The sequence below is a fragment of the Podarcis gaigeae genome, assembly GCF_964106915.1.
Source record: "Podarcis gaigeae genome assembly, chromosome: 3".
NCBI lineage: Eukaryota > Metazoa > Chordata > Lepidosauria > Squamata > Lacertidae > Podarcis > Podarcis gaigeae.
Window position 1 is genome coordinate 41,094,951 of NC_139680.1, and position 16,484 is coordinate 41,111,434.

Sequence of the window (16,484 nt, forward strand, 5' to 3'; positions counted from 1 at the left end):
ATTAAGTCCAGTCTAATTTGACTTTGGGGTGTGGCGCATATCTCACATTCAGGCTGAGGGAGCTGACATTTATCCACAGACAGCTTTCCGTGTCATGTGGCCAACATGACTGAACCACTTTTGGTGCAATGGGACACTGACGGAAGCCAGAGCGCATGGAAACACCATTTACCTTCCCGCTGCAGCAGTACTTATTTATCTGCTCGTGCTACCATGCTTTCAAACAGCTAGGCTGGCAGGAGCTGGGACAGACCAACGGGAGCTCACCCTGTCATGAAGACTCAAACTGCCGACCTTACGATCAGCAAGTCTGAGAGGCTCAATTGTTTAGACCACAGCACCACCTGCTATATGTACCTTCACTTTTAAAAATAAGTTAAATAACAGGAAAAATAATAATTGGATAAATGGTGTATTACCTCGCCTGCTCCCTGGAACAGTATTGTGTGATCTGACAGTTTGTTGCCAGTAATCCGTAGAGCAGCAAGAAGTCCTGCAACAGCCACTGATGCTGTTCCTGAAAAATAAAATGGAACTTACTTCATTAAATTTAAAATTAACTTGTGTCATTGCTAATGATTACCAACAAGTACCCACCCCTTTGTGATTTTTAAAAATATAATCCTGTTCTTAATGGCTATGTTAACCTCTGCTACTAAATTGCAACACATTGATTTTTATTTTTTTTTAAGCACAGGATGAGTACCAAACACAGCAAGGTTAAATTAACGTTTGTTTAATTATACTACTACAATGTAATAACAATCTGAAATTATGTATTTGACTTCCTTTTAAAAGACTTATTTTAATAGATTTCAATAGCACACCTGTTGAAATGAGAAGAGGTGTCCTCAGGGCACAAAACATGTGGAAGTCGTCTTACAAAGGCTACAAAATTATTGTAATGGCATTAAAATGTTGATTTGAGCTTATGGTGTAGGGTAATATTACATAATGGAATAGAAAGAATGCTAGAGGGCACATACACTGGAAAGATATCTGGAAAGTTGATGTACACAAGAAATAGTTTCAATATGGTCCAACTCATAAAATAACAGTAATCCCATTGTGAAACAATATCTTACTGTAAAAACAATGGAGAAAACACACTGTTTTGATAAGAATTAAAGGATGAAGTAACTTGTAACTGAATCCAAATGTAATTAAAGTAATCTCTCTCTCTTTTACACACACACACACACACACACACACACCAAACGTTTGGTATTTTACTGTATTTATTGGAGAATTATATATTTTACATATTATGATAATTGAATTACTAGTTACATATTATTCCCACAAGGCTGATGTCCACATCAAAATAACACATTAAATAAAATATTACTAAATATGTCCTTAAATAAGGTTATGCAAACTGCATAACATGTAAGAAAGTGTTCTATAAACCACACGTCATGAAGAAATTTGACTTCTAGTCAAAAGCCTTATTTTGTTTTAAAAGGAGGAGGAAAGGGGACAACAAGGCAATCATAAGATCCATCAAAAGGCAAAATTTCTGTTAACATACATTTCAAATGCTTAGTAGGGAAAATCTGCTTCTCTAGACCATTGTGATCTTCAACACAGAATTCCCTCACTTCCATGTGTCACACCTGGGCAGTGAATATTCCCAGTTGTTTTCAGTATAAACAACGTAGACCAGATTAAAGTTATACATGCCACAAACTGGCAATGACATGCTGTAAAAATTAAGAATGCTAAAGCCGTACTAAGCAGTCTCTGGAGGATTATTTAAAAAAGAATAATACAAGAACCATGAAATTTCTACTAAGTTACTTTGGGGTTCAAACATCTTGCTCCTCTCAAGCTCACACTTTTGTCATAGAGTTATTGTGTTTCTTCTGCACACAAATAACATCCTCCCCACCCCACTTAAAATTTAAGTAGCACAGCAACTACAACTGTCAGTGGAGTATAAATGTGCAAATGTCTCATGGACCTAATGGATATCAGCTGCAATATTACCAGTAGCAAGTGATATAACACCCCCTTTATGAAGACTACTTTTAAGGTATCGAATACTTCCACACCCCTATCACAAGTGTGAGTGTGCACAAAGTACACAGCCCACTGAAGTGTGGGACAGGAAACAACTCAACCAAACACACACATTTTAACATCTCCCCTCTACTCCCAAGAATGTTCCATATGTTTTTGATGGTAGGCTATGTGCTTCCTCATTGTCCTTCTTTTTAAAAAAGGAAGCATGTAGATTGAATGTTGCAACAGTAGCAGATGTTTAAAGTGGGTCTTCCATCTCCTCACCATAGTAGTTTTGCATTTACCTTGGTGAATTTCAGCTGCTTCTGGCTAAAGGATGGGAGTGGCTCTGTAATAAAATCTCATGCTCAGTGGAAACAACCTGGATTCTTGTTAAGCCTCATGGGGCAGTAGACTCCCTTCTAAGAGTACAAGTGTCACAGTGTCCTTGGCAAACCTTATTTTAGGTTTTATTAAAAAGCTATAAATGTCTGACATGGCAGATCACTTTGCTCTTTAATTTGTCATATACGTCATCTGGCCACTGCTTTCATAAAAGTACAGATATAAACTGCTTTCATGTTAATTTAATTCAACAGATACAGCACAATGAACACAATTCAGCAAAGAGCTTTCTCTCAACTCTGTTTTCCCTTGCAAGCATGGACCTGGAACCTCATCTGCTGGTGAAGAACGACTTAAAGTGCAGAAAATAGTTGATAGGAAAGCGTTAAACATCCCCTTCCCCGTGCAATTTCCCTGCTCTCAGTTGCCTCCTCCCTTCTCCACCTGGTAAAAGAAAGAACAGAAAACTGTTCCTTTCAGCATGCCTGGATACAGGAATGCAACACTTATTTGGTGCCATGTTTGAGCTACATTTTATTCTTGAGGTTGAATCCCAAGCTCAACAAAGCTAGAATCCTTAAATTGATAACTCTGAATGTCCCTTCTTCCCTCTCAAAAGTAGCAGATGATATAATTCATTTACATTCATTTAACTCTCTTATCACAATGTATTATTGCTATCTGTTATGACCCCTCTTTTTCTATTACTATTCTTTAGTCCTTATTATTGTACAATAATATTAAATTAAATAAAAATGTTTAAAATTAAGGAGCTAAAGTAGAATCAGTGGCTAAAGTAAAAGCAAATACAGTGGTACCTCTGGATACGAACAGGATCCGTTCCGGAGCCCCGTTCGCATCCTGAAGCAAACGTAAGATGTGACTGTGCATGTCGCGTTTCACCACTGCCGCGCATGCGCGTGACGTCATTTTGAGTGTCTGCGCATGCGCGAGCAGCGAAACCCAGAAGTAACACACTCTGTTACTTCCGGGTTGCCGCGGAGCGCAACCCGAAAATACTTAACTTGAAGCTACTTCAACCCAAGGTATGACTGTAATAGTTTCCAATGCCCTTTGAGATAAGAATGTCAAGTTTCTTAGGAGAGATGCATCCAACTAGCTACAATAACAGAGTCATTGTAACCCCTGATCCACGCCACAGGGTGGGGTTAGGATGAGGTCGACCTGTTGCTCCACCAGATTCTGCTGGCCAGGGCTCCATCTCTACAGGGCATCCCCCAATACATCCGCCAAAATTGTAGCAAAGCACACGCTACTACCAGTGGTGTTCCCAATGGCAGTAACTATCACAAGGCTGCAAAACAGGAGCAGTGTGGAGCAGAGCTGTTGATGCATCCAAAGTGAGCACCATTTCCAGTAGCCTGGAGCAAACACAGGCAAAAACTGTAAAATTGCCCTCCCCTTCTACCCTAGACAGCAAGAATAGCAGGGCTTCAGAATGGCAGTGGATTCACTGCTTGATTCCACTCCTTTAGTCTCTTCTGGAATTTGGATTGCTCTGTCTGTCACTACTCAGTATATTGGGCAATGAATGCTGTTGGCCATGGCATAGTCTTGCAATCTGCACACTTTGAAAGACAGATGTAAGAAACCCTGAAAATAAGTTATGAGACAAGAGCCTGGGAAATAAAAACAACTGAGCAGGCAAGCCAAAGAATTCAACATTTGCAGTAAACATTTTACTAGCACACAAAAATCCATATGACTACTATTAATAGCAAACAGTTTATATAAAACAACCTAATTGTGTCTTCAGGTTCATTCCTAAAAGACAAATATTGTAATTCTAAAGCAAGCAAAACTTGTATCAACAGTAAGCACTATGAGAGTTGGCAAGAAACAAAAAACATTGTTCATCTTGGCTATCAAACTTTTTCTGCTTGAAAATGAAATTAACACACCACACAGCCAATAATTATTGCAGCCGGTAGCAGGAGAGATTAATAGTGCAATCCTATGCATAAGCTCTTTTGGCAGAGGAATCATAGGAATTTAATGGAAGCCTAGCTACATGACAGAATACAAGGTATGACACCACCATATTATGTTGGTGGAGCTCTTCCGCTGTTAAAATTGTTCCTCCTACTGTTCTCTTTTGTCTCTGACATGGCGTTGTGAGTTATGTGTGTGGGTTTTGTTTTTGGTTTTTTGACCAAGCATGCAAAAAGTGAGTGGCAGCATGTTGCCTCTTCCCCCAGCAGGTCTCAGTTTCTCATTTCATGCTTCCCAAATTTGTACCTTGTGCAATGAGTCACTAGAGAATGCTGCTATCAGTATGTGCTGGTGCCCCTTGTTCCATATCCTGACCATTCCCTTTGACTGCTTGGCTTCCCCTTCCTTGGTAGGTCTTTAACCCTTGTTATTAAAGGGTTATGTGAGCTTTCTGCAGATATAACTACCTGAGTGCTGTGTTGCGTGGGCTCCATTTCTTTCCTTTCATGTGTTGTGCTGCCATACAGTAATTGTGAAGAGCACCCAAACCCTGCCTGTAGTACAACCAAGGCTGATGGATTGCATTGTTGTGGCATTGCTATATATGTGGTGGTGTCAGGTGGTATGCTGGAGGGTGGAGAATCCCTGTCATTCACTGGCTCTCTCTATCAGTGAGTGGCATGCAAGCATCATCACAAGCACCAGGGCATTTTTTACAGGGGGAACTTATGGGAACTCAGTTCCATCACCTCTCAGGTGGGCATCCTTGCCATTCTAAGAGAACAAGGTGAGTTTTGGCACCCTCTTTTTCTAGAAAAACAGCAGTGGTTAGCACAATACCTGATTAGTGGGTTTTGATTGTTTTCCCAAGGATGCACCATTTTGGGATATTGATTTATCCCACCTTTCCTCTTTGGGGAACTATGTGGTGTGTTAATTTACATATCAACCCCAGGAGGCAGATCAGGCTGAAAGATGGAGACTGGTGGCCCATGTCCCTTAGTGAGCTTCATGAATGAGTGGGAATCTGAACCTGGAGTACCCCAGTCCCAAACCAGCACTCTAACCACTACACCACACAGCTTTCCTCTTCCCTCCTAAGCTGAGCCTGTATATAGTGGCTTTTCCACCAGCACAGGTGTGGGCATCCTTGCCTAATTGATGTATAGAATTGTTCTGTAATAATAGTATAGATATTTTACTTAAAAAATAATGAGAGGAAAACTATTTATACCACCTTGAGCTCATACGAGGAAATGTGGAGTTTAAATAAAATTAACTAACTAACTAACTAACTAACTGGTTCCACTAGTGGAAGCCTGCACAAGGACTTAGCTAGCATAATTGGGCTTTCCCCTCATGTGTTCCCTGCACCTTCAGAAATTGGTTCTGGTGGGAGAACCACCAGAACAGCACATAGGGGGAGGAGAGGGGAGATTGTTCCATCGAGGAAGCAGAAATGCCTGCACTGAGGGAAGCTTTGTAACTGCATGATGTCGAATTCCTCCCAAACAAACCTTTCAAACTTAATCAGTTCTTTTTGCCAGGACCAGACACTGCCATTCACCACTTAATAAATACCAGGAGAAGCAGACTGGAAACATCAGATATCCCCAGACAATCTGGTTCTGTTGCCTTGTTCACTTATTACCAGGCATACATTTGCTGTAGCAAATCTCTATACTCCAGCCCCTCCAGCATACACAAATATGCAAATGAAGATAAGCATATTTGAGGCAGAGGTGAGAGAAAGCTGCCACCACCACCAACACAGTTGTTTCTGCTAGCAATAGCATTCAAGTCCATTTGTATATAGGATTAGACAAATAGCTTTTTTTCCATGGTACTTCTCTATGTTCAAAGTTGCTGAGCAATACTTATTTGCACAACCTTCTTGCAAAAAAGTTATGCTGTGAGGCAACAATTTGCTCAAGCTTTAGTCCTTGGGCACAAATTCAAATCTGGATCTCTACTGTTCAAAGCAAATCATTCCAGTTCCTTTCACACATTTGCAGTCACGTGGGAGCCACTTTCCTTTTGTGAGAGATCTCATGCCACTAAGAAAATTGTGTAGATATTGCAACCTTGTGGGCAGAACCAATCAATGCATCTTCCCCATTGCTCTTGAAAGACCCACATGATTGGCCCTCCACATGGGGTTGCAGTATTTATTGCATTTTGCGCAGTAGAATGTGAAATGCAGTGTATATGGGTATTTTAGGTTTATAGCCAACTAAATCACTGCCTGTACAAAAATTAAGTGCAACAGGATTCCCCCCCACCCCGTCTCCCTTACACACGCCCTACACATTTCAGATCTGCTCCAGTGAGTTGAAGGAGCCCTCAGAGCAGCTTTGGTGTCCACACAGGGAGAGGAAAAGGAGGGGAAGTTCCGTTGCACTTGCACAAGTTGAATACAATCCACAGTTGTTGTTGAATACAACCCACATTTTCCCAAACAATAATCATTATTCTCTCCTCATGACTGAGCTGTAAGAATAGGCATGACTCCTCAGTATCCATTTATACTTTGTAACACATTTAAAGTATCTTGATTTCCAGACACTGTGCAGTCCACTGTCTGCAAAAGAAAGTTATCAAAGATGTCTTAGTGTGCACATCTGTCACACATCACTAAATTGATGCTACTTTTATTGCCAGAGTTTGGGGCATTGCAATTTCCTCAAGTGCTCATTAACCTATGTGCAACCTTCATGTTGCTCTTTTACTGTGTCATCACCTAGGATCTGTAGAAGAATTTCTTCTACATCTGAGCTGGGTAGGTCATTTTATTTCAGCCTTTTTCACATCTTAACTAAAACTGGAGAAATTCCAAACACACAAAATTAACACGAGTTTGGCTTTAAAATGTTGAAGCAGAGAAGGAATATGTGACTAACAATCTAATCCTTAATCTTGCTGTACCAGCACATATATTCTTAGAATAAAAACAAACAAAAAATCCCAAAATATTACTTGGACACAATATTTCAATGACATTGCAAGCAGTTATACCATCCCTCAACCAAACTAATGATGGCCTCTGACCTTAAATGGTCATTCTATGAATCTCCTCAAGCACAACTGAATAACCTAACTGGATATATATATTATTTACATACAAAATTATTAAAGTTGACAGTTTTTCTTTTTAACTAGAACAATAGATATATTTTATTACCTTGAATGTCATCATTGAAAGTGCAGTATAGGTTGCGATATTTATTCAGAAGACGGAATGCATTTGTATTAGCAAAATCCTCAAACTGAATGAGGCAGTTTCTGCCATACCTAGGGATACAAAATATCATAAACTTAAAACAGAAATAACAAACTTAAGTTGTAATATGCTGGTCACCTGCCTTATGCTATAGTTGAGCAATGAGTTTGTGAACTGCCTTCCTAGTGAGCTCTGTCTCCCTTATTATTAATTTTCAAGAAGTGCTTTAAAACATTCCTACTCATTTCAATTAACTTCTTGCACCTTTTCCTAGAAAGAATAGGGTATCTGGACCTGCGATAAGTAGGATTAAAATTGAAAGATCATTGGCTTAGGTCACCTACTGCAGCTAGATCTATTTGAAAATCACCAAACAAACTCTGTTACTGCTTTCAGATTGGATTAAAAGCAAAATTGGTTATTCTTATTAATCCTCTACATAGATCTGTTAATCATTTGCATGGATTTTATTTCTGTGGAGGAACAACCTATGCTATTATAGTTATACAGATGAGGAAACAAAGCTGGAACCTATGATAGACAATCACTTGAAATAGCACCTATGTAGATACGTGCATTAACACTTACACAGTCCCATTATGCCTGCAGCATCATGAGATATACTAGCAATCCTTCTCACTCAAAATGGCCCACACATTATACTATTACTTTTATATGGGGGAGAAATGCTACATTCACTGGTTATACACATATTTTATTCCAGTATAATCATCCACACCCTCCTATATTAAATAACACTGTAAAGATGGTTTAGGGAACAGTACAATCTAATTAGTCCCACATCCCAGTAGGTCTTACAGCAGTTAATAAATCTTGCACAGTGTCAACACTCAGTAGACTGAGTTCTAAGGCTACAATCTACTAATGGCATGGGTACTTTCCCTATGGAGCTAACAACCAAGACAACATTTACCGTAACCTTTAGCAATCTGTTTTTGCTTCAGAGGAAATGCATGTATAACCAAAAAGTTTGAGCTTTCAATTAATATCTAAAGCAGGCCTCAAATTAGCTTCTGAATTGAGGTTTTTCCCAAAATATTTGTATGGCTCTTCAGCTGTCATGCCATTTCAACACTTCTCAACAAAATATCCTCATCTGGTTTTGTTTTTTTACATTTTGTGATGCTTTTCGCCACTCATCATTAAATAACATGGTACCACCAGATAACAAAGATAGTATAGAGCCCAAATTAGCAGACCTGCACTTTCCAACATCTACTTATGCTATAATGAAGAGATAGAAAGGCATCTTACAATAAATAGATTGAAATAACATCGACGTCACTGTGCCTTTTAAAAATTTGCAGCACAATGGCTTCTTGGAAGGGTCAAACCAAAAAAGTTAAACTCTTCCAAGAATATTAGAGGCACTCTATAATTTTACTATTATTTGAGTATGCTGGGGAAAAATAAATGTCACATAATCTTCTAAAAATGCTAGTAATGTTATAAGATCTGTATTACATAACTGTGAATTATTCCTTGAAATAAAAATGTGGGTGTTATTAAAGCATTAGCAGCCTCATACCCAGCACTGCTCAAGAACTCTAAGAAACCAAAAAATCTGTGCAGTGGTTAAAATCAGTGCTGTCTGACATCTTTATTGAAATGGTGTCCCACTGTATATCTGAAGACAGACAAAATCCTGCTCCTTCATCTCAGGAACCAACATTTGGTTACAATATCTTAACAGGTGCCCAAATACAGAGAGGACAGACAACTTTCTAAAATATATAGTAGACTGGAAGCGTAAAGAATCGAACAGTTTCCACTTTTCTCATACTTTTTGGATCACAGCTCAATATTATGTACATTTATTCTGGAATAAGCCCCACTACATTCCATTTATATAGAACTATCAACTCAGAGTACTTTCCTGGTACACAGATTTCCCATACGTTTTATGGAGCAATATCTGTGAATGAAACCCCCTTTTTCACAGTGCCATAAAAGGTGACCAGTTAGTTTAACCAAGCAAGAATACATAAACATTTCTCTGAATTTCAAATCAAAATGTTTTGAAAATCTTAACCTTGAATTTAGTCTGTCCAGTTTCTCTCCCACTGTGACTATCTTTGCTGCCTAAAACAGTATAAAACAATAAAATCCATGTTTGAGGGGCACATTCTCTAACACATAGGACCAACTTTAGGTATTTTGATATTCTTGATGTTCTGGAGGCTGCACGCCAGCAGTGGGTGGGTCTAAAAGTGGGTATGGCCACCCTACACTCACACATGTAGATGCACACACACAAGACAGGCATGTCGGCATCCAGGGGTTGAAAGGCCAGCTGGCTAGCCCCTAGCTGGATCGTCCCCTCTCAGCCGTCACGCTGCGGAGATTCATAGACCTCTGGCTCTAACGTAAATCAGCGACTCAAGCTTGCTGCCTTGAGCACACTATACATAGCAGTGTAACTGCACAACAGAAGAGGCTGGGGCTGTGGATACGTACTAAAACTATGGATTTATTTTACATAAATCAGAACAAAGAAACATGTCGTCTCTCCTTGCAGTCTTCTCGGAGAGAGATTCAAAACAAAAGCAATATACAGAGCGTAAGTTCCGCTCATGGGACCCAGCAGTCTGTGCTGGAATGTAAACAGACATGTGACACGCAACAATCCCAAAAGGTGGAATAGAATCTCCCAACAAGGCATACACACAGACACATAGTTCCCTCCTTCTTAGCTGATTTGTGCAGATGAGTTAGGGAGAGGGCTATTGATCCCTCTCCAGTCAACAAATTAACAACCTGAAGATGAGATCAGGCAATTTACATGCCTAGCAGGCCTCTGAGCTCCACCCACCCCACCACTGTGTCCAGTAGTAGTAGTAGTAATATGATTATTATTTTGCCAACAAACAAAATATTTTGCCAGAAAACTGCAAACTGGGGAGTAGCCATCCTTGTTCTAAGAAACACTTACCCTCTTTGCCCTTGGGATTACTGATGTACTTGCCCTAGCAACTCCTCCTCACTGAGCCTCTGCCTAGAGCTAACCATCCCTATAACAATGAGCTCTTTCCACAATAAACTTGGGTCAGTTTGCAATATAATTTTTTCCATTACGAAGTAGTGTTCTAAGCTGCTACCAATAATTGGATTTCTGCTGCCCCAAAGCCTAGGAAGCGGTATGAGTCACAGAACATCTGGATTCCCTGATCCTCACTGCTGCTTAGTCATAATTGTTGTCCTCTTTCCCATCTGGTGCTGTGATCTCCTGCTTCCTTCAGGTTCACTGAGATTTCAGTGAATCAATTTTAGTCCACCACCCCATGTTTTGAGGGGTTTGCTATTACTAAAGAATCTCAGTAATAAAAGTCCAGGATATTTCCCCCATCTATTATTTATATTTTCTTCAATGCAGGGTCTTCATTCATCCGATTCTCTTCTTGTTAAGCCCCTTATCTCTTTTATTAAACATAACCATAATTTCTCTCTTAAACATAAGTTGCTGCTATACACCAAGTCAAATCACTGTTTCAGCAAATTCAATACTAAACTTTCCAAGGTCTCACGCAGATACCTTCCCCAGCCTGATTAATATTAATATTTTGGCAATCATAGCTATATTTTACATGGCATGCTTTAACTGGAGATGTCCAGAACCTTTCTGCACACAGCACACATGTGCTAGCAATGAACTACACCCAGAACTGTTTTATGACTAACTTCTTGTCTTCTATTCTAAATTTTACATTTTTAAGTGTGTATGTATTAGGGGTGTGCACTGATCATATTTGGACCCCAAAGCACAGGACCAGATAAAATAAATCACCTTGATTGCAAGTTATGAAGGAACTCCCTCTGCACCTTCCTGATCCTGGTATTTTCCTAAAGTTGGATTCTCCCTCTTACCTCACATTCCAACATCTTCCTTATATACATAGTAAACTTAAGAGGGTGTTTGTTTGTTTTTTTTGTATAATGTCCACAGCATTTATTTGATACCTGGATGGACGAAACACTTCAGGGGTCTTTGCTTTGAATTGTGCAGCTTCGTAAAGCTCCTGTTTAACCTCAGATGTGCTCAGTTTTCCACAAATACATTCCAACTTGTCTTAAGCCTTTGTCCAAATCCAGTGCACTCCCCTAGCGTGTATGGCTGGAGATAATATGTAGATATATAATAGAAGGCACTTCAGTTTGTTCAAGGAGGGATCACCATTTCCACAAATTCCTCTCTCATCACATCACACACTGTTGCAGCGGAAAAGAGACAAGCCAAAACCCTGTTCAATGTGTGGAACAATGCTCACACTTCTCTGGGTTCAAGCAACTTTATACATTTTCACAACAGAAACTTGAAATGTTGTGGATACATTGTCCAAGTAATTCAAATTATGAAGAAGAAAAATCTGAAAACAGGAAATTTTGTAACTTTCACTCAGAACACAGGATATACACTATGCTATACCTCAACATAGCAATCAGCACTGTTATACACAGCAAGCATTAAAAGCCATACATGAGACATTGTGAAGATGTGTGGTTTCTCCTCACAGCTTTAAATAGCCTTAGGAGAAGTTCACATTTCATTATGTAAATGGTATTGTAGATATATAATAGAAGGCACTTCATAGGCGTTCCTTTTACCATCTATACTAAGAAGTACCATTATTTGCACAAGTCTACTCTGTATTCCCTTCTCTACTTCAGTCCTTTTTGCTTCCTTTCTCAGTTTTTTGTTATTGCTATGATCCAAGTACTAATGCAATATCTATTCATTTTGTTTTATTTTGTTTTTTATAATCTGTTTTGGCAAGGACCTTCTAAATCTCTTGTAAAGTTCCTTCTTTCAATACTATATTAATAATTATTATTTCATTCCTTTATCACAATACAATTTTGGGCTATGATGCTGAAAGACAGCAGAGCTACAGTGAAGTCAATTTTGGCTTAAGAAAAATATTAAATAAGCACCATATGTTCTTTGTAAACAGTACGATATTCAGAAAATAAGATTTTAACTAAGGAAACCTTGGTTTTCAGGATTTCCGAGCTAGAGGCACTTGCAATTAGCTTATTATCTCTTGAGCAAAATAAGTTTTTAATAACAACGGTTATAAACATGTCATATATATATATATATATTACACAAGCAGTCTAGATTTCTGGGATTGCATGCATTCTCTATGCCTTCCTTTTCTCCACCGCCACAATATGACTTGGCAAAGGTATTGTGTATCAGTTCTCCTGCAAAGTCCATGAAAATTAAAGAAGGTAGTTGTATCCTCAAAATGGAGATTGTTATTGTTAAGTATTTTACAGTACTACCATACAGTACTGATTTTTTAAACAGACCAAGACCAAGCTAAATTGTAACAGTTATATCAGCTGTGAATAAGGTACAGTCAGACTTACTAAAAACAAACAAACCACCCTTTAGTAAGCTTAAGGTTTTACTTATCAACCTGTGAATTTGCCTTCTTGTATTCTGCATGGCCAGCAGACCTCACAAAGGGTGGCTCGACCGCTCCTTGGCATACAGCCATGGGACTAAACTGCAGGTTTGGCAGACTTAAGCAGGAGACTGCCAAAGTCAGTTATGGTGACATCCAAAGCTAAGTAACCTGAAGACTAGAATTAGACATCTCAAAATATCAGATAAAACTATAGGCTTAAGATTAGGAATATCAGGCATAATAGCCAGCCAATTTCATTCCTTTTCATTTTCTTAAGACTATTCTGATACTGCATCTACAAGAATTAAAAACTTAAGAAAAGATGCACTCTTGACCCATTTATTATGGATCAAACTATAAGTATATTGTTTCATATTTGCCACTTAAAACATATTGTCCTTATTTGAAGATTAATCCCCTTATATGTTTACATTATTTATTTTAAAATAAAATATGCCTGCAATAGATAAAGGTTAATATCCAATAATAATCATAGAGTAGACCTATTTAGATCAATGGGTCTACTCACAGCATGACTTACTTCGTTTTCACCCAAGGTGCTTATTTGTTTTGGATTAATTGCCATCCCTTATTTTGAAAAGTATTGAATTTTAACTTATGACTCAGACAAGTCATTTCTTATTAATGTAAGCCCTTGAGACCATCAGAGCAGGATAAAAATACGTTCTTCCAGTATTATGTTTCTGGACACAAGCCAAACATATCTACATATTGTATGAAGTCTCTGAATGTTAAGATTGTTTTCTAAAAGTGCGGATTAGTAAATCAAAACCTATACATGAAATATTTCTTAGAAGTTGTCATAGATACCTCAGTGTTTAACCAAGATTTGTCACACTCAAAGGTGGAAGGTGGGGACGACACAACCCAGGTACTTCACCCAAGCAAAACCCCACTTGTATCCAGCTCAGTGTTCTGGAGGCAATCTACTCTTCTTCCGACGGTAGGACTGATTTGCATATGTGGTAAAAGCAGTCCCATCCTTCACTTTCTCTCAGTGACCACGACTACCTCTAGCTCCAGGTTAGACTAGGTAGGAAGAAAGGAAAACTGTCTAATTAAGGAAGGTGTGTTTGTCAGCTTCAGAACTGACATATTTTAATTTTTCTTTCACAAGGCCTACAGCCAACCTAGATATTTTGGGGCAGCCATGCATTGGACTTCTCCGTTCACATGTAAAGTGGTGGGAAGTCTACCCTGTACACAAAGAAGTATATGAGGGAGGAAAGAGAACCCCAGCCCTCCATCTCCATACCTCACTATGTTCCACTGTTTTGAGAAGTTTTCCCTCACCAATAACAGACGAGCATAAAATTGGTTAAAGCAGTGGAATGCAGCAAGTATTTATTTAATAAATAAATCTAGTAGCGAGCGTGTCCCTTTCCCTACAGCCTCTTCTTCTTGCATATGTTTCCTATGCTTTTTATGTGAATGGAGCAGACATGCTGTAGAATCTCCACCTAGGTGTAGCTGTTATACGTCCCAACCTTTTCATCATGGTAAAGAGATTAGGAACCATCCTTATCCCCTTTGGTCACTATCTTGCCCCAGACTCCTAACCCAAAGACCCCATTCCTTGTCCTGAATTCTCTGTGAACTGCAGAGTTCTTGGAGAACAAGAGAAATGGTTTTGCTGCCTCCATGATGGGCTTTTCTTGAAGCAGCCCAATGCAATGGCAAAGAAAACACCCTTTCTCTATGAGAGGAGAAACAGGGTGGTGTTTGTTTGTTTGTTTGTTTGTTTGTTTGTTTGTTTTGGGCCTTTTCTGCTTTCGCAGAAGGCAAAAAAGTGTCTTATTGTCTAGGGCAAAAAGCACAGCACAAATGCACAAAAAGCAACCCTTCCAAATTCTTTGTACAAGCTACAAGAAGTGTGAGGCGGGGAGTGTCATGACAACCACAAATCACACTTAGCTATTAAGCTAAGCCAACTTTTGTTGGCTCTATGGACTTACAATCAGAGCTTGAAAGCAGCTGAACCATTAACAATGAAAAGGGAATGGGGTTTGTTTCAAAAGGGGGAGAAGCTCTTGATGAAGGTTGTGGCATCTGCACAAGGCCTACTAAATTGGGAATTAATTGAAGCAAGCTAACAATTGATATCAGGCATTCTGAGAGAGTACATACATATGGACTATGTGTTAAAATTAGAAAACCATGCCATTGCAAAATGTAGCACTTGGATCCATTTTATACAATCATAATATATCTTAAATAATAAAATCAATCAATGTTTGTTTACATAATAGTAAATATTTCATTATGTGTCTAACAGCAAGCATGTGTGACTCCACTATATCAAGTAATGTAATGTTGAGGCTCAAGTATAGGTTTAGAAATTTCAGTCATCTAGTTTTCCTTTGTGCTAAGAAAATGGGACAGGGGGAGGGTTAATGACTGCAGTTGCATAAAATAAAATGATAATCTCTGGGGCGTCTCTATTTCAAAATGTTTATAGAATATATTTCCCCCCAAAGTACTGAAAACATACTCTTATCCTTTGCCTGTTTTCAAAAATACAAAAAGATCCCCTCCCAAGCCCCCCACAAGGAGCGGAACATGGTAGTATTTGATATTTTCCAAAGGTGGAATTATAGGCAGCTCAGAACTTTCCAGCAGTACCATTCAGGGAACCAATTACTGAGCTAATTAGGCTATCTGCTTTGCCGCCAGAATCTTAATACTGTTATGGGCAATAATTTACTCAATTTCAGATTAGTTTTACAATGATACCAGTGAAAGGAATTCAGTTATTTATTTCCCCTACATCTCATTTGCTTTGTTTATAGGCAATGAGCAGAATGGCCATTCACAGTACAATCCTTATGCGTTTTTTCCCTCAGAAGCAAGTCCCAGGGCATTCCAGTGGGGCTTTACTTCCAGGAAAGAGTGTATAGAGTTGCAGCCTTAGCTAATTTTAATCTGCTTAAAATGTACCACTGTTCCAAACACAGATTCAAATTATCAAAGACAATAGTAAGGAAACATCTTGATTAAAATGCCTCCTCCCTACTGTGGTCTGGAAAGATGTGTAGTAACTGTATCTATCTGTCCAGAAAGGCTTGTCCCTAGGGATTGAGTTAATGAGATCTTGGAAGTGCATTCAGTCTAGTAGATGTGAAAATCTTCCAACACTGTTCAGGTAGAACAATTTTACTGACATACAATTCCACTCAGTATCTCATGCTTTATTACTTTTCAATGCAAAACTAGGAATCTAGCCAATTTTATATTGCTGAAATTGTTGTGCCTTCACCTAGAAAGCATTTAAACATCCCTCTGCTTCTGGAACAGAATGAAAGTAGTAACAATTACTGGATATTATTAGAATCTGGTATGCTTCCTAGCAAACTAAAAACCAAGAGACCAAGGGCCTTTTTTTTTATTACAGACCAGCAATTTTCTAAAAACCTGGACCGTGAGATGTGCCTAAATGTCACCTCCCATCCTCATTTAACATGACAGTGATGGTGGCTTAGCTGACTTGGCTTTTGGCAAAGTAGCACCGG

General features: G+C 38.8%; 2 protein-coding genes across 11 annotated transcripts in view; one reads left to right on the top strand and one right to left on the bottom strand.

Moving 5' to 3' along the window:
* ME1 (malic enzyme 1) overlaps positions 1-16,484 on the bottom strand; it is a 118,257-nt gene that overhangs the window by 22,815 nt on the left and 78,958 nt on the right. For all 3 annotated transcript variants that reach the window (XM_083730388.1, XM_083730387.1, XM_083730389.1), the window contains 2 exons: positions 7,484-7,593; positions 420-517 (listed from right to left, as the gene is read on the bottom strand). In XM_083730388.1, coding sequence (XP_083586514.1) covers positions 420-517; positions 7,484-7,593 — 208 coding nt within the window. The remainder of the gene's footprint in view (positions 1-419; positions 518-7,483; positions 7,594-16,484) is intronic.
* The window catches only part of PRSS35 (serine protease 35), a 152,954-nt gene that overhangs the window by 17,924 nt on the left and 118,546 nt on the right, over positions 1-16,484 (top strand). The gene's annotated exons all lie outside the window — the stretch shown is intronic.